This window comes from Filicampus tigris, chromosome 11, assembly GCF_054856515.1.
Source record: "Filicampus tigris isolate MCC_2025a chromosome 11, RoL_Ftig_1.0, whole genome shotgun sequence".
Classification (NCBI taxonomy): Eukaryota; Metazoa; Chordata; class Actinopteri; order Syngnathiformes; family Syngnathidae; genus Filicampus; species Filicampus tigris.
In genome coordinates, this window is record NC_141227.1 from 71,197 (window position 1) to 91,348 (window position 20,152).

The window sequence follows — 20,152 nt, forward strand, 5'->3', positions numbered from 1 at the left end:
ACAATAAAATAATACCACCGAGAAATGATTTTAATCATTTAAGTGGATATTTACATGAATTTTTCTATCGAAATAATGAATACTTAAAATTGAGCAGGTCTTATCAGGAGAATTGAGTGGCCAGTGCTTACGTTACTGGAAGTCCTTCCCAGGTCACACATCAAGAATGACACTCCGACCCAAGCAAGGCTTATGGTCAATAAACTCCTTTATTGACCTTTATTCATGCCAATGGAACCCTGAAAATGTAACTTCCTGCAACACAATATGAAGAGTCAACTTAACAATAACATACCGAAAGTGAGCTGCAAGAAAAGAAAACAAAAGTTGTGGACCAAACAAGCGTCCCTTCTTATCAGCTGAAGGGGACCAAGGAGACAAAGTGAAATGGCGACTGGGTGGCGGTCAGAAAAAGAGACAAACTGGGGTTTGGGAGACGGTTGGTTTGGAAAGAAACAAACATAGGGACGGAGGGCCAATCAGGGCCTCTGTGTTTTTTTTTTCTTCCATCGGGCATTGTCTGCCACCATTTGAAGATGGTCCGCCATTTTGTGATCACTTAACTATGACTCAGCACAAATTTCACTACCTCATATGAATGTTTGCATAAGTATACTGTGGGGCCCATGGAAGTTGTTGTTGGACAATGTTGGGTACATAAGTTGATGACATCCATGCTCCTCACCCATGTATATAATTTTTTTGTTATTATTTCGGTACAATAATTTTCAACATGTTTATTTGCAAGTATTACAGTATTTTATCAGTGGCTAACTAAAATAAGATTGGTAAGGTTAATTAAGGCACCTGAGACAGCTACGGGGTCTTTTTGACCCGGAGGTCAGTAGACAGTGCAGCTCATTGTGCCATGTCTCGCTGTAACCGTCGCTGATGTGCTGCGTGTTACAGGTGAGTGAAAGTGCCAAAATGAGGAGAATAAGTTGCAATACTGTTGGTAGTCGAGTCCAAGTATCCCTCAGTTATTATTGCGTAGAATTTAGGTTTTGAGCACATTTGTCATCGAAGAATAGTACGAAATGGTGACGCATGTTATTTGCTGAGGCTGATGAATGCTGTGGCCATTTGCGCGACTTGTTGCCGCTGATTTTACTGTTATTTTTGTATAATGTACAATATTGCATCCATATTACGTGTTGATATTTATTTGAGTTAGTACAGTAAGTGATGTGTGTATAGCAGGTGACCGGCGGTCGTGAAGTTTTCATGCTTCGAGTCAGTAGACAGTGCAGCTCATTGCGTCATGTCTCGCTGTAACTGTCGCTGATGTGCTGTGCGTTACAGAAGTAAAGACACTTTTTTTCAAAAACCCCGCATGCTTGGAATTATTCGTGTCCATGCGTGCGACAATGCTGTCTGCTTCCCTTCATTATTTTTGGCATCCTTTTACAATTCTTCCAGTTTCTCCACTCCTCCAAGGCAGTGGTCACACCCACAAAATAGCAATGGAGCCATGCCTGCTTAACAACCTCCGTTTTAAACTCTGCTAGATTTTAACATAATTTGTTTTTAACCCTCTGTACTGTAACACTTTGAGATGTCGCCCATGATAAATGAAACAAATTATTATAATTACCTAACAATTTCTCTGTCATACAGCAAGGTCACTCCCCCTCCTTTTATTTCGGTTCTCCTTTTTTCATAGCTCTGTCCCACACATAGGCTCGTAACATCACCGCAATGTAGACCAAACATTTCAAGATGTCCAATCCACGCCTCCTCACCTCAATCTGACACAAAAATTCAGAATTAAGAAAAAGCGCTTCGTCAACACGCTACTTGATACTATTAGTATTCTTTTATCACACAATCCACAGAAAAGTCAGCAAAAATCAAATACTCATACGAGGCAAACATTAACAAACAAAGATCAAATAAAACACCATCAAATAACATTCAGAAGGCATGCGCAGTCCGAACGTAAACAGCAACTCAAAATAGACAATTTAACATGCAAGATCTCAATTATTGACAAAGGCAGATAATGTTGAATCCACTTGATTAATTATTGATTATAACTAGTGACTCGGACAATCCCAGATTGCCCTATCTCGTGAACTCTGTATATACGTCACAAGCCATAGTTATTGGAGTCGCTCCCGCAACACGATGCTAATCAGCTGTGCGTTCCTCAGAGGCCATCAGCGGCTCTATGGTGCCCTCAGCACTGGGCTCCCTGGCCCTCATGGTGGCTACCGCTGGCCAAGCCTTCATTTCCAGCCCTCACATTTCTAATGACTTCAAAATCTAAACATAATGTGGGTTGGTCTCCTCCCTGGCTGGCCCTGCCTATGGGGCTGATCTTCACCAGCTGGTCCTGTGCTCAGATCAGGGCACGCTGACTTTGAACTGATTATGCTATGTGTAATTCCCAATTTGGTTTTTGGTTAACCTGTTGGATAATATAAAGCCATTCTTATAGATTCAGATCCTTCACTATTATTAATATTAATTATGATTTGCATCGTGGAAAATTTGCAGTACAGTATAACCGCTACACTGAAGAAATGGTCTTGAGTTTACTTAATTTTATTTGATCAGTACAAACAGTTAATTGTGAACTATATAAATTAAGATGTATTGTATTATAGGATGCCCTGCGATTGGCTGGCAACCAGTTCAGGGTGTCCCCCGCCTATTGCCCAAAGACAGCTGGGATAGGCTCCAGCACACCCCGCGACCCTTGTGAGGAGAAGCGGTACAGATAATGGATGGATGGATGGATGTATTATAGGAAATATGAGTAGTGTAAATGGCTACAGTACTTTTTACTGTGTTGCATGCACTTTTTTTTTCCATCAGTTTTTTTTAATTTATTTATCTTTTTTTATTTTCAGTCTCCCAGGAGTATCTTAAACAGCTCCTCAAGTTTTGGGTGGGATGGGAGATAACCCATGCCCGATATGAAAGTGGACGGTGGTGAGAGTGGAACATCCCACTTCAGCAACATGCTTCTGGAATTTAAGATTGCCTGGCCATTACAGAAATTATACAGAATTTTATGGTCATTTAAAGAGGAAGTCAACCCAAACGTTTTTTTTCCCCCAAAAATATATTCTGTGCAGGCCCACTAGTTGAACCATGCCATTTTGATTAATATTGTGTTTGTGGAATATGAGTTAAGCAGCAAAATCCACCCCTTTTTAGCCATCTCTGGAGACATTTTGTCACTTCTATTGATTGAAAATGACATCACAACTGTTCAGGGGTCAGGTAACCACCAATCATGGCTCAGCTTCAGAAAACAGGTCAGCCGTGATTGGTCCTGAGCCCTGAGTAACTTCAGTGTCATTTTCAGTCAACGAGTGGATTAACAATTATTCCGCAAACGCAATATTTATCAGAATGCCTTGTTTGAACTAGTGGGCTTGTATAAAACATATTGAAAAATATATGTTTGGGTTGACTTTCCTCTTAAAAAGAACTGCAATGCCACAACTGATAATGGCTTTGGATTGTTATAGACTGAGGTTTTAATTTTGCAAGTTTTAACCAAGTAGTACTGATTTTGTGATCAATAGTTCAGTTAGTTTATTCAACATTTGTTTTTCAAAACATTTTCCAAGCTAGTTTTTTTGTTTGGCCTCACAACTAATGACCCAATTGTCACTTTGTCACACAAGCAAATAAAGACTTTGCTTGACATTTCTTGTGCAGTTTTTTTTCTCTTTACTAGAATTGAAATAAATACAGGTATAGCAATGACAAAAAATAATATAAACAATACAAAACATTGTATGATAACTTTCAGGCCCCAATTTTGCATGGATACTGAAAGTTTGACTGTATATGTAATATTCTGTCACATGGACAATCAATGTAGTAGTGGAGGTGGTTACATGTTTAAAAAAGTTCTGCATAATTTTCAGTCATCGCAATCCTCATTTGGCCCGTGAACAAAAGTAGTTGCAAGTAGTTGTATGTTTTTCCACTGGGATTAGACAAACTTCAGATGACCTAACCAGGGCTCCAGAATGCCCCTAAATGGTGTCATTTTTGTCCATGGTATTTAAGTCTGAATTAAATATAATGTATATCTTAATTTGTAACCAATAAATGTGGTGATTTGTGGTTTTAAATTGTTGATCATTTCATTTTCAGGGACTAACTCATGCTTCACACTTCCATCCATTTTTAGGTAATGTAGTTTAAATGGGTGCAATTGTGAATATAGATTTTGCATATCAATTTGTGTTTCATGTGGCCACTGATTTTTGCCTCAAATAAATAAAAGATGTCTGGAGCCCTGGGTCTTACACATACAAAGCTGTGCGTGTCCATTGCTGCTAAATATGTGTCTATTCCCAAGCATGTGGACAAATTTGTTGGGTCCACAGCAGCATGACATCCAGCCAGTTCCTTGCGTCTCAATTGGCAGTCAATCTCCAGGACATGGACACAGAAGCTGGAATCACTGGACACAAGGCCACTACTTCCCCACTTAATCATGGGGATGTGCAAACCCTGGAGGTGATGTGTAATAACTCATTATGTTGCCTGAAAAACGGCATGTTTTGTTTATCAAAGTTCATTACAAGCCCAACAATGTTTTTGAAAACATTGTTGGGCTTGTAAGCGGGGAACAAAAGACATTGACAGCAGAAAAGTTGGACGCTGCTGGACAGGTTCAGATCATCTTCCTCCAGTTGGTGCAGCACGGCATGTAGTGGAGCCGGGTGATTGCTGTGAAGACATCTGGTCAGAGAAGTTCAATTCTGTCAACTCAAATTTAATTAGTTCAGCTTTTAAAATACACTTGTCTAGAAATAAGATAAGTTGAAATTGCATACCATGTGAGTCATAAAAGAAAAAAATAATCAATTATAGGTTCAAAGATGAAACTACTAATCGGCTATCAAATCAAGCTTTTATGATAATTGTTTAATTATTGTCTTCCTTGGTTTAAAATGTTCCAAATCCCTCAATTCTCACCCTCTCAACAGTAAATATTTAAGATCTATGTAGCACCTAATTTTTTTTTGCTTCTTCAAAATGAGACATTTGCAAACCATTGCTTTTACTTAAATAAGAATGATCACAATTTTTCAATATGCTCTGATGTGCCAAAGGCAAATCTAATCGCTGAATCATAAAGAATTTATGCATTTTCTGCACAGAAAATTTGAAAGCCGTGTTTTAGAATGAAAGGATAGAAATAAAATGTTTGTTTTGATTCACAAGATTACTAAATAAAATTGCTTATTAAAATAGGCATTAGTTGCAGCCCTAAAGCAATTATGTTTTGAAAGGTGAAAATTGCTGTCCTTTGCTGCATTTCAATTATTGCTGGCCTTTGGTAAATTGTTGCTCTAAATGGTTGTCTTTACTTTTTTTTATTTAATTATCAACAGTAAAAGATGTATGCAGCTGATGCATTAAAATAGTCATTATTTTAACTACAAAGAAATACACATAAGAGGTTTGAATGTCAGTTATTGTAATGCAATTCCATGAAAATGCAGTGCGTCTAAGTACCTCTGATTGTGCACATTTTCCCCTACATCATTCTTCTGCTACTAAACAATTCAGATGAAAATGTACATCCTACTTCAGTATGTATGCTATTTGCGTCACATTTAGCCTTCTGCATAACTCAAATAAAGAATATGAAGTCAATGCACACACACCGTAATTACTACCGAGTGCGTCCTGCACCTGTGTACGTTAGAGTTATGTTAGCAGTTTGTTTGTCAGCTCAGAAATGTTTTAACCAACACAGGGGCAGCGTACACGTATTGACTATTGTTATACTATAACCGCAGTATTTCACAGCGGTAGATGCAATTCTATCCCTGCATGGCACCAAAAAAAAAAAAACGGTGAGAGACACTACGTACCCTAAAGCATCAAAGACCAAGTAGAAGGTCGCCAAGTGGTGGTTATGGTTAGAGTCCTCCTGTGTGTGCGCTCCGGCTGCGCGACCAAGGTTAACCAATGAGGTTGAGCTTCAGCCGCCCAAATCCGTCGCACTTGATTGGTCGAGATGGCGCATTTCACCTAGCCCCGCCCCCCAGCACCCGCCTCTAAATGTACAAGTACAAATCATGAGTCTCTACAAGTACAAATCTGTTTTTAGTGAGAAATGTGGTGCAGAAGTCACATTGCGCGTACAGCAGCAGGAAAACTACTCGTGACTCCTGGTGGCGATTTCTTCAACTACAAATTGCCATCCATACAGGTACAAATCAGCATTTCCCCACAAGTACAAATTTAATTTTGCTTGAAGTACAACATTTATTTATACCCACAACTACAAGTCGTTTTTCCTACCAAGGAGAATATTTTTTTCACACATACATGTTGTCGTTTCTACAGGTTGGCTACAAATGTTCCTTTTTTTTACAAATACATTTTTTTTTCCAGATACAAAATTATTTCACACACGTTCAAATTGTTTTCTCTAAAAAACAGATTTTTTTTTTTTTTTTTTACCATTTCCTTGTTACAAGTACAAATTTCCTTGGTACAAGTACAAGTTACTTTTGCACCAAATTTACCTCCATAATTCTGAAGGGACAAGACAGTGTTTCATAAAATACTAGACTGCAAACATTGTTATCTACAAGCTGTTTGACATCACAGGTCTGGATTCTCAACCACATGAAGGAGGAACAAGAAGAGCTACATCACAGCGATTGGATGGGCAAAATCCACCGATGACAGTGATAAAATTTGGCACACTCTGTCTTAATTGAGTAACTGCTAGCACAAATTTTAGTGTACAAATGGCGGATGCGCCAGGGGGGAGGTCTCTGAGTGGAATTGGAAAGCACCTTTTTGGGGAGTGAATGAGATGCTACCCAGTGAATAGAGGTGTGAGTGAAAGATGGAAGTTTGAATGTGAATGAGATTTTAGAGAATGTTTAAGGGACGGATAGAAAACCTGATTTGGGGACCGACAAGCCCTCTTCAGCACTTGGGGGGGGGGGGCAATGGGTCCGTGGGCCTGATCAACCCAGGATCCCGTTGCACTCCCAGGTACTGATTTGCAATATTGCTATTGAAAACAATAATTAAATCAATAAACATTTTTTGACTAACCAAATTCATCCATCAAGTAAATGAAAAATTGGACTGCAAATGCACACACCACAAGACAGGTTTGATAAACCTGAAATTTGACTATGAATTATTGCCTCCCAATTGGAGTGGAATCTGTGTGTGAGAGTCATTATTATTATTACCATTTAAAATTTGATTGAGATAACAAATGATAGGATTAGCTGGAGGATGTATTATGTCCCTTTAAGATTTAAGGGTTGGACATTGTCCAAAACAAACTGAAGAACAGAGAGAGTGTTTTATTTTGAATGAATGTGTAAATGTTTTGAAAATATTTAAGTATTATTGAGGAAATTGTGTTGACATAATTGCTAAAATAATTTTATCAATAAAAGAAGTGCTGGCATTTCAAGTATAATACAAATATGTTGAGAAATTGACATTTTGTTGTGAAAATAATTTTGGAAAGGTGTACTGTTTGATATGGCGAAGATAGATGCGCAAAATACACTTTTAGTAAATACTTTTTGGACCAGTTGAATATTAAAAACAATTATTTCAATAATTCTAAACAGCTGCTGGACATGTAACATTCTAATATATATTATAGGACATCGTGTATAAATATCATTACAAATTTCTTGCTATAATGCAACAATAGGACGTTTACACACAATTAGGACATTCATACTTTTTATACAATATTATATAAATAGAAATGCGCAGCGCAATATACACTATACTTTGTGAAGATAATGTCCTTATATTTGTTTTTAAACCCACTTATGTTGAGGCGTATCCATACATCTATTCTTAACGTATTCCAAAGTTTAACTCCATGAACACTAAATATAAAGCTCTTTTGTTGTGCGTGTATAGCGAACCTTGAAATTTAAGTTGTCCCTTTAACTTATGGCCCCGCTCCCTTTCAGTAAACATTTCCTGTTTATTTGCCGGTAATACATTATTCCTAACTTTGTTGATTATTTGGACGGTTTTTAATTAAGTTCATTAGTCTGCTCATTACAATGGTGAGGTTTAATAATAGGAAAGGACTATAGTCTGCTCATTATAATGTGGTACAGCAAGCCTAATGTGTATTATATTAACTATTTACTGTCAAACTAATATTTATTGACAAATGCTATGGATGAATCTGCTTTTGTATGTGGGGATGAAAGAATCGCATTTTCTAACAGCACTTGGGGTACTATGCAAAGTCATGGAGGAATGGAGCAAAGCTGCCACTGTAATGAAAGGTTGTGGGTTTGAGACCCGCTTGGACAAAAACGGTGCGTAAAAATCTCTGAACTGCAACATGCCAAATGCTCTCTCCGGGGACACGACGCTCGGTGCTCTCTGAAAACTCGCCCTGTTCCGCGTCTTTGTGGGGGCGGGTCAGGGTAAAACATAATTTAAACACTCCTAATATAAATGCTCCTTTTAAAATGAGAGATCGCCGTTTATTGGTATAAATTTATCCTAGTAAATTATGTTTACTTAAGCATGTTGTTGATGTAGTAGCGTGAATCTATTTGTGCTCACCCCTGACAGCTAAGTAAACATTGTATATTCCAGTTTAGTAGCAATTAAAATGAAATTACAATGACATGTAATCTGTTTGTGAACAGCATTTATTCAAAAAAATGGCAAAAACCAACAGATGTATATATACAAAATGGCATTAAGAAACAAAGTAAAAAAAATAAGGCTGAACATAGACAATTGGAACGTCCGCTGATAGAGTAGTGGTACACACGCCTGAGTTGTGTGCGGGCAGCGTGGGATCGATTCCCGCTCAGTGACAGTGTCTATGTGTGCCCTGCGACTGGCTGGCGACCAGTTCGGGGTGTAGTCTGCCTTCGCCCATTGACGGCTGGGATAGGCTCCAGCAACTCCCCGCGACCCTGTATAGGATAAGCGGTTTGGAAGATGACATGACATGACATAGACAATTGGAATGGACCAAATCTTCAGTGGCATCCAGAGGAACAGAGGGTGGCAAAAGAAGACGTCAGGCAGGAGGCTGAATGAAGACGGATGGAGGCTCGAGGATACCACCAAAAGCTTGGTGTGGCACCAGCTCTGGCTTCCCTGTTTTGGCATTGCCCCGAAACAACGTCTTCCTAATCCAGTCCTGCTGGAATAATGGGTGTTGCTCTTTCCAGTGGATAGGAAGCTGTACAGGTGGATAGAGCACTTGACCAGGACTCCACAACGCTGGAGGGACACAAGCAGAACCAGAGGCAGGGATGCAACAGGAGTAGGGACAGCAGCAGGGCGTCTGCCGTCTAGCGACAGCAGTGGCATTTGTCGATTTCCAATCTGCAGGACAGTCATTATGGTTAGAAAAATTAATACAAATCATGTATGATTAGTAGTAAGCAGTGTTGGGCAAGTTACTTCCAAAATGTAATATATTACATATTACTAGTTACTTGCATGTGAAAGTTTCTTTACAATATTACTCTATTTGTAGAGTAATACGTTACTCAAGTTTAAGTTACTTTTAAGTTACTTTTAAAAAAATCGGGGATTAATTTATCTAATAATGATTGTCCTTTCCCAACCGGCAGGTTGTGGGTTCAATCCCCGGCCATTGTGACCATGTTGAAGTATCCTTGAGCAAGATACTGAACCCCCAATTGCTCCCGATGCTGCGTCATCAGGAGGTAGATGAGGTTCAGTGTGAAGCGCTTTGAGTACCAAAGGTAGAAAAGCGCTATACAAGTGACAGTCCATTTGCCATTTACACACAAATAATAGTGATGCATAGCATATAATCGATAATTGGTCTAACAAGATGGATGGATGGATGGATGGATGGATAGGTGGATAGATGGATATATTGATAGATGGATAGATGGATAGATGAATAGATGAATAGATAGAAACACACAGACAGGGCATGTGTAATAAAAGCTAAAATATGTATTGAAGTCAAAAACTGACCTGACTAAATTTTTTTTTTCCTTTTTCATTGTTCATTCATTCATTATCCATATCGCTTATCCTCACAAGGGTCGCGGGCGTGCTGGAGCCTATCCCAGCTGTCTTTGGGCAGTAGGCGGGGGACACCCTGAATTGGTTGCCAGTCAATCGCAGGGCACACAGAGACAAACATCCGCACTCACAATCACACCTAGGGGCAATTTAGACAGTCCAATCAACTTACCATGCATGTTTTTGGAATGTGGGAGGAAACCGGAGTACCCGGAGAAAACCCACGCAGGCACGGGGAGAACATGCAAACTCCACACCGGGAGACCTGCATCAGGGGCCAGGATCGAACCCACGACCTCTGAACTGTGAGGCGGATGTGCTAACCAGTTTCCCACCGTGCCGCCCTCTCTCAAAGATACCTCGTGTATATTATTTCTTATTTTTTCCTGTTTCACAAAGGTTTTTAAGTCTGACCAAGCCATGATAGCAATGGTTTTACATCTAAGTGAGTATGCAGTTCTTTAGAATTACAAGTAGAAAATGCTCATATATATCTTTTTTTTATTCTTTTATTTATTTTTTTCAAAAGTCTGGTATCGATACAGTATCGGCATCGGACGATACCGCACAGCTGGGTATTGGAATCGGTATCGGGAGGAAAAAATGGCATCGGAACAACACTAGTTATGACCCCCCTTGAGTTTGTGTATTATATATATATATATATATATACATATATATATACATATATATATATACATATATATATACATATATATATACATATATATATACATATATATATATACATATATATATACATATATATATACATACATATATATATATACATATATATATACATACATATATACATACATATATATATACATATATATATATACATATATATATATACATATATATATATACATATATATATATACATATATATATATACATATATATATACATATATATATATATATATATACATATATATATACATATATATATATATATATATACATATATACATATATATATATATATATATATATATATAAACATTTTTTTATTTTTTATTATTTTTTTTATTATTATTATTACTTTTTTTAATTAAATAACTACAATGCAAACTTTAACGGTATCAAAAATAAAATACTTCTACTACAACAACTGTTTCAGAACAAAAGTCAAGAGAGTCAAGCCAAAAAAAAGCAGCAATGTAATGAAAATACAAATACCAATGTCAACATGCCAACTAAAATACATCTCATTGCAAAATATTTTGAAAATAAAGTCAGTAGTTCAAATAGTGTAAACAATACAATGTAAAAACCTTTAACAGTAGAAAAAAATAAAATACTTCTACTACAACAGTTTGCGGTGGGTGGTCGGATGGAGGGCGGAGCTTTGAGCAAAGTATGGATCCCAGGACAATAGTATCGATCCGATCCAAGTACTTGCTTAGTATCAATAATATCGATATTTGGATTGATCCGCCCACCCCTAGTCTCAGTAGAGTGATGGGCTTTAAATCCTGACTGAAGAATTTCAAATCGATTATTAGCGGCCATATAGTCAGTAAGTACAAACCCTGCTCAATTTACATTGAATGCAGCGCCTTGTATCTTGGTCATTCACGACACTGGTGTGTGGTGACTGTTCAGTATTAACCATCGCTATTGGCCCAGAGTGGACGCTCTTAACCAATGGCGGGGCTGCTTTTTCATGTTGAGAGAAAAAAAAATTGTGAGGTACAGGAGAAATAATGTCGGCGGCGATATGGAACTACTGTACTTCAACATAGAAACTCCAGCGAGTACAACAGGTAAGTGCAACATTAGCGGTGCGAAAGTTTTCAAGAGGTGGAACTAAAGTGGCCTGGTTCAATACGTCAAACCTGATAAAACATTTGAGGACGAAACATGTGAACAAGCACCAAGAGCTAGCGGCGGCGGCGGCAGCAGCGGCAGCGAGCATGAACAAGGAAAATGGACCGCAACAACAAACCCTGCTCAATTTTGGATTATGGAGTTGAACTTGTTGGATTTTTCTACTGCTTATTTTTGGTTTTGAAAGTGGATTTGGGAGCGGAAGTTGTTGCGATGGGTCACTAATACTCAAAACAAACGTTTATAATAATGTCCTATAGCTTTTGTAATTGCTCTCAAAGATCCATCCATCCATCCATCCATTATCTACACCGCTTATCCTCACAAGGACGTGCTGGAGCCTATCCCAGCTGTCTTCGGGCAGTAGGTGGGGGACAGCCTGAATTGGTTGCCAGCGAATCGCAGGGCACACAGAGACAAACATCCGCACTCACAATCACACCTAGGGGCAATTTAGACAGTCCAATCAACTTACCATGCATGTTTTTGGAATGTGGGAGGAAACCGGAGTACCCGGAGGAAACCCACGCAGGCACGGGGAGAACATGCAAACTCCACACAGGGAGGCCGCAGCCGGGATCGAACCCACGACCTCTGAACTGTGAGGCGGACGCTTTTTCATTGTTATTTTTTCTATTTATACTAATTGAAAGTTCAGTTAGTTCTAATTTTCTTTTACTACATGGAGACAAAGTTTCGAGGTGATTTGAAAAAAAAAAGGTAAATAAGAAACGAGCGCATCAGACTCTAATAATGGCGTCGATTGTAGTTTGTCCGATTGATGGTGCCGTAGCGTGACGTCACTTGTCACCGGCAGATGATTTGCATTTTGATTATGAACAGCCAATCAGAATCACTACGTTTTACATATGGCAATTGATGGCACTAAGTTCATTAAATCACATCTAAAAAGCACAGTGACTTATTTTTTTGCAGTTTATTCGCTTCGTTTTATTTTTGTTCTTGCTTGTATTTTGTGTCTATGATTTGCATTTTATTTTATGAAACCATGACAGTGATTATTGTCACAAACAATAACTTCTCAGCCCTCTTGAGTATTGTCAATGGTATAAAAACAATCGAATTGCATGGCAGAGAATTGACTTGCGGCACTCAAATTGTCACATGAAGCTGCAAGTGCGACAGAAACTTTTTATTTAAGTATTGCTGGAAGTAATAGCTTATGATCAAGTGATGTTAAAAACAGACCTACTTGTTAAATGTAAAATGCAGGTGTCAACATATGTATTATAGTCCCGAAATTTGTAACGCGTGACCCGACTCAGTAACTGTAATAATATGACCCAAAAAATCGGAGTAACAAGTTACATTACGTCGTAACAAGTTACATTACGTCATAACTGCCTAAATGTAATATATTACTGTACTGCGTTACTTTTGTAACGTGTTACCCCCAACACTGGTAGTAAGGCAGCATGATGATGAAACTTACAATTAGGGAAGGAAGCAGTGAAAATCATCCTGTTTTCACCCACGCATCATTAGCTCAAATACAAGTAGGAAATACTGGAATAAGCCAGGAATGGAGCAAAGCAGCCCAACCACATACTGTGAGTGCCACTAAACTACACAACTACAGTCCAGGGAGAGCAGGGGATGTGTAAGAAATAGGGGAAATTAGTTGAGTCGATGGTTATGATCAAATCAAATAAATACAATTACGTTTAACCCTTCCTTCGGAGAAGTGCACTCAAAAAGTGAATGCAGATGGGCACTTTTCACAAGTGCCACTTTTCTGTATTGTCAAAGAAAACACTTTGTCATTAAAAAAATATTTTATCCTTAAATGGTTTGCAATACTTTGCTTGGATTACATACCTGGAGCAAATTGTTCCTCAGCTTGTGAAGCCACAGTTACCATCTTCTGGTAGTCTTCCACTTCAAAGAAATCCCCAGCAGCTGCATCTGTAAAACAGTATAGAAAGATAAGCACATGTCATGAATATATCTGCATGCACTGATTGAACACACCAGAGGTAAAAAGCCGTCTTCGAGCTCTAGACTCTGACAGAGCGGTGCAGCGTGGCACGGTGGCTGTTGTTTAAAAACAATGTCTATTAGTTTGTGACATTGCTTCATTGCATATACTGTAATGATTTTATAATCACCAAACTTAAATGTTTTGGCTGGTGTCAAGATTTTTTGTGCCAGATGTGAAACAGACAAATGCTTCCCTCACGGCAACAGGGCTTTCAGAGTGGCAGCTAACAGTGGCTTCCTCTGAGTGGCAGTAGGTGGAAGAGGACATGGTAGTACTGGTGGTGGGCAAGTGGGCTGGAGCTGAAGCCTGCCTCTTAAGCACATAGGCCTTAAAAGGGCCATGTTGGTGTTTGGCCTGGCATTTGCCATCTTCAGGTAGGTGATGAGAGCCTGCTCCTCCTTGCTTGGGTCCTCATACACCTTCACCAAACTCCACCATCAGATGTCCATGGTCGGCAGTCCTCTGGGACTCCCACAGCATGGCCTGTTTTTTCTGGTACATTTCCACAGCCTCCCCAATCAAGGTGTACCCAAGGAGCAGGTGTTTATTGGCCGACAGCGGGTTGTCCCTTTTCTCTTTCCCTGATATGCTGCTGACCAGATACACCATATACCCCAGCAAATTCTCCATCATCCACCAGAACCTTATGGTGCTGGTATTTTCCAAACTGGATCTTGCAGTGTGCCATAATCAGGAGCTCATCACCGGGATCACCTCTATTCTGCCTCACAAAGGCAGTGGCCTCGGCCAATACCTCCTCCTTAGGTTTGGCTATTCCTGGCACCATGATCTTGCTTTTATTGTTGTCCTCTGTTGGCACCAAGATAAGCCAACCCTGAGGGGTTCTGCGTAACACTGGGTATGCATACATTTTCTAAAATAAACAAGTATAAACAAAATAGCATTTATTAAATTTATAACCTTTTTGAAAACATGTAATAACCATAGCATATATTCCCAAACTGTTCAATGAACTTAAGGAAATACTTAATAACTATGTATTCACTATTCAGTTACTGCTTCCCAATGGAGTAGTATTATGTAATTGTAGTAGTAGCAGCATTAACTACTCATATAATTAGACTACTGTAAAAAATATTTTCATATTATCTATATGTAATTTGTTGCGTTAAAATAAATACCATGATCTCTATTTCACTAAAAACAATAACACTTGTTTTTATGGGTTTGCATTGTTCTGTTTGACATTGTTTCTCAAAATGGGTACGGGAATATGGCAAAATGAAACATTTTTAGCATTTAGCCCACAAGTACGTTCGAACGTATTCAGATTTGAAATAATTAAAATAAGGGGTGCACATAATTTTTTTTTACATGGGGCACTCGCATGAGTACCAAGAGATTGTCTTTGGTACTCACTGGTGGTCCAACGGATCACATAAGTCACGGTTCAGATCAGTCATGGATTTTGAGTCACGGATCGTTTTTTGTGTGAGCATTTCAAGGTATTCTGCCAGACATTATGAGCTGAATGTTTTCTTAATTATTAGGCAAACGTGCTGTTCTAAATTAAATGAAGACGTATTGTTTTAATTTTTTTTGCAGTACAAATTAAGGCACCTTTCTTAAAACATGGACAGCACATTACAAAGTAATGTAGGTCAATAATATAGAAAAAGAAGTTATACAACAAGTACAACAAGAAGTTGTTGTACTACTAGCTAATGATAACAGCTGCTAGCTACTAACGGCGGACACCTGTGCCGTATCATACAATGGCAGTATAATCAACCATCGTGTCCTAAATTACGGACTGAATATGATTCCCGAGAGCGTTGTGTTGGTATTGGTAGCAAGCGTTAAAACTGGCGAATGCTGATACTCGATAACGGAAGTCAATTTACCAGTTATGCCACCACACGGGCCAACTTTAAAGTAAAAGTTCACGAAGGCTATTGCCTTGGCATTAATGACTTAATGTATTATTTGGTAAGCTTTATTTTGAAGTTAGCCTTTGTGGAAGCGGTGTGTTCATTGAGTATGTTTGTAAAATGCTCTTGTACATGCAACTTACGTGATCTTGATTCTTGAGGGGATTCAACTTCCTCTGCTGGATGCGGACTAATCGCGTTGCCTTATTGTGAACGCGCGCAGCTTTTCACCAACCACTCTGCGGATCGTGCCCATCCTGAACCAAAGCTTGATCCTTAGTGGAGGAAATCAAATAGAACAAATACAAAATGCTCCCCCCCAACCCCCACCACCACCTCCGAATTGGGGTGTGCGTCACCTATAAAAAAATTAATATTGAGGCGTCATTACAGCTTACGGCCATACTACCCTTAAAGTGCCTGATCTCGTCTGATCTCGGAAGCTTAGCAGGATTGTGCCTGGTTAGTACTTGGATGGGAGACCGCCTGGTAATACCAGGAGCTGTAAGCTTTTGCAACTCAATCACAAAATCGGTACACATCAGTGAATTCTGTTGCGCATGCGTACCTGCGTACCAGTTATGTGCACACCTGATCATTACATAAAAATAGTAGTAGTAATAATATAAACAAGTACAACAACATAGCTTTTACGTCGCAACAGGTACATGTTTACGAGTAGCAGTCAATATCTAACACAGGACAATATGCATAAACTACTTACCGCTTGTTTAAAGAAGTCCAGATAGTTGTCGGTCGATGACTATCTTTTACCTTTATATCTTGTTTGCAGTGAATTATCGCAATCTTTTTCTCAGGATTTGCGCCCAAAGTAAGCACGTAGTGAAATTCAGTCGTGATGCGTGATTGGTCAAAAGTACACACAGGCTCGCGACGCGATTGGCCGAAAGTGAGTTAAAGTCGAGCGCTGATAGTTCAAATGTAAACACAAGTTGGGACACAACGAGCTGGGTTCAATTCCAGTGCTGGGACATGCTGAGTTATTAGGTTTTCAATCAATTTTAAAGCCACTCTTTAATGTGCGTTTTCACATGTTCCTCCTGTGGCTGACAGCTTTAACATAACAAAAGTCAACTTATACCCAACAAACCTGTTCCTTTGGGGCCAAAGGGCCCTCTCTGGGAGTTCTATTAACATCGGGTTAGTTCGGATGTGTACATGTGCAACTACATTTAATCAGAATAGACGTTTTACAGATGGTTCACATGCACAGATTTATGTTAAACTCATGTGATTTGTTTGGTTTGTATGAAGAAAACATCTGCTACTCACATAACTATTAAAAATGTTATAACATAGGCTACACATCCGCATACCTGCACCGGTACCAGAGTGTATATTTCTATTACTGCTGAAATGTATAATTAAAAGAAGAAATACAGGTGTCTCACAACATTTTATCCCAGCTTCAGTGAATTTTTCATGGGCTTTAAACAAAAAAAAATCACTATTTGTTGTTTTCCGACCATCCAAACATGGTAATATTTGCCGTAGTTCTTTTTCTTTTATATAAACACAACCTCTCCGTTGCAGACCATTCTGTGTGCTCTGTTTGTAAGTTGTCAAATGGGCAAATGACATCACAACGCATTTTGGTCAGGACAGACAAGGTGCAGCGAGGCAACAGTCCAACTGACCATTTGGATTGGCAAAATTCATATTTCTACTCGTGTGACTGACTGAAATTCCACTTGGATTCGGCCTGTTTATTCTGATTGAGGTGCTTGGCATTTGTTTTGAGATTCTCACTAGGTACTATGTAAATTTGGCATGCTTCTAGACAGATGTTCGGCAGGCGTCTGCATACATTTCTTTTTTGCCAATGTTAGCCATATCAGTTTTAAAGTAGTCATGAACCACTGCAACAAAAAATCCAATGAAGTTATCAAAATAATAGTTTTAATTACTTCATGTCACACATTGGCGATGCAGCAAATTGGTCTCCAGTTCTGTCGATGACGTCACACCAATAAGTAACTGGCAGCAGATAGATTTTGGGGATGAAAAGGGTCGTTCCAAGGGCAATTATTTAATGATTGCTTCAAATGTAATTGTAAATGACCCTTCGTTTAATTTTTTGGGTAAATTATCGGCCGTCTGGATGCAAAAGGTCCATGTGATAGATGCTCAGTGACGTCATGTTTTTCAGAAAATTTGGTTGATCTGTTACAGTACAATTTTTGGGGCAGTGAAGGAATAATTATGAAATAGTTATCACACCTTTGCTGATTATGAAATGAACATGTGTTTGAGTGATTTAGTTTACAATATATATGTGTATTGTAAATTAAACATAAGAACGATGTGATATTTGCCTGCAATGAAGAATATTGCTTCCGCCCTTGTATGTGTTCGCAATTAATGTTTTTGCAATGTAATGCTTTGGCGTAATTATGACCCATGGACACAGTAATCTTTCACTCACATACACACATAGAGAAACAAGTCCAAGTGTTTCCAACGGCTTGCATACGTTCCCCGCCCTTTAGGTTGGAAACACCCATGTAACCAGGGAATCATGAAAGTTGATAAAGAGAGGTTACAGAGAGATAAGGTTAGAACGTATGGGCCGTTCTCCGCACGAGGACAGCGGGAAGCAGAAAATGGTATAATTTCTCCATTCTCCTCATGAGATGGTAACAAGGAACTGAGTGTCTTCCTCTGCATTGGTGTTGTGTTGTAAAAATGTCGACAAAGAGGATCCAAAATAAAAGTTATCATGCAAGAATTGGACGTTTGTTTAAAATTGTGGATAACATAATATTTTGCTGGCTATCTAAGCCCACAAAAGATAGTACACCTGCAGGACGAAATAAGAAATGTGCGTAAAATGAAGGAAAAAATAACAGGCAGTCCGCTGTAAATTCATCCAGTGTTGTGGTATTTAACCCATGAAGGGCGGGAGCACCTTTCTACCACTACAGCCGACAAGTAGAGCTGGAAGCGCTGTTGAGTCTTAAAGCCGGGACAGCCCTTATAGCCTAGAGATACGTCATTTTCTTTTCTTTAATTTTTTTTTAATCCAATTCTCTGTCTATTAACCAATGAAATGCATCAGAATAAACACGTGACGGTGTCGTGAGCTCGCGGGGGATGTTCCAGAATTATTTTGAGTAATAACGGTGGACGCCGTCGATTGAGAGAGCACTGAAATGAGTAACGACAATGATGTAGACGACACGCTTGTGGACTTTGAACCAGTAGAACCAGTCGAACGTGATATAGATAAGGCCAATATCGATAGCTTTGTAACAGAAAAGGGGTGTCAAGTTTATTGCAGTCTAAAACACTTAAACAGCAGACAAGGAAGGAAGACAATAGAATTTGATTATTTTTGTTCGCGAGGAGAACAGATAGAGATTTGCCACAATCTGCTTCCACTCTAACCACTCTGCCACACCCACTCTTTTTAATTCATTAGGTCTCCCTGATGATACAAAAGTTGATTTTCTAAAGGGTGGGGGAAAACATGTAGCCTTGTGGCATACAGTTCAAGACAGTGTATTTGTAGTATGTCGTAATTTGCATTCATCAGCCGCCATATAGATGCAGCTATCTTCTGTCAAACCCCGGGATGCTCCAGACGTACCCTTCTCACACCCACTCTCTGCTCCCTTCACAAATAATTTCAATCTACATGATACAAACAAGGTTATATTGCTAAATGAATGCTTTGCTATATTGCAAAAATAAATGCTTTGCAAAACTTATAAGAGTAAATATAGGATAACTTATGTACATTGATTGTAATGAGAGGATTGTATTTACCACTACATTTAAAAAAAAATAAAAACAGTGCTTCACTTGCACTGACACTTTATTTTTACATCTTCAATTGAAACAGTAAAAATGAATAAACTCGGCGTGTGTGAAAGCCACGTCCAAGCTCTGTTTCTATCTGCTACAGGGGCTGATATATTAATTATTTGTAGGTGTTGAATTTCTTGGAAAACCTCAGGTTTTCAAGGGTAATTCCAAAGACAACCTTAGGTTTTGAGGAGTTGTTGAGCCAGGCGCTTTAGGCCTTAGTGGGTTAAAGAAGAGGCTTTGATCTTCATCCTCACGTCAGGTTTAGACCATGCTAACCAGTTTGAAGGCAGGTTCCTGTTTGACTGGCATAATGTTGATGAAGGTTTTGTAAAGTAAAGTTCCTTTGGCGAGCTTGGTGATGATCTGGCAAGTCTCCAGACTGCGAGGGTCGGGGACATAGACCTCCTTGGTGAACCTGATGCAACCATCCTCAAGCGCATAAAGGGTGTTATTGGTGCCCATCCCAACCTTCAGAAGATAATGACATATGCATTGGCTGTGTTATATCTCTGTAATTACCAGTTACATCAAACTACAACTACAGAAAAAGAACAAAAGTACACTTA

At 38.9% G+C, this 20,152-nt stretch overlaps 1 protein-coding gene and 1 pseudogene across 1 annotated transcript in view; one reads left to right on the top strand and one right to left on the bottom strand.

The window, feature by feature from the left end:
* Nucleotides 1-8,636: 8,636 nt before the first annotated feature.
* Nucleotides 8,637-20,152, bottom strand: part of mrpl27 (mitochondrial ribosomal protein L27) — a 59,758-nt gene continuing 48,242 nt past the window's right edge. The window contains exons 4-5 of the mRNA XM_086044804.1: nucleotides 13,701-20,054; nucleotides 8,637-9,345 (exon numbers count right to left, since the gene is read on the bottom strand). Of these exons, the coding sequence (XP_085900930.1) occupies nucleotides 19,848-20,054 (207 nt within the window). The 3' untranslated portion in view covers nucleotides 8,637-9,345; nucleotides 13,701-19,847. The remainder of the gene's footprint in view (nucleotides 9,346-13,700; nucleotides 20,055-20,152) is intronic.
* On the top strand, nucleotides 16,148-16,266 carry LOC147139363 (5S ribosomal RNA; annotated as a pseudogene).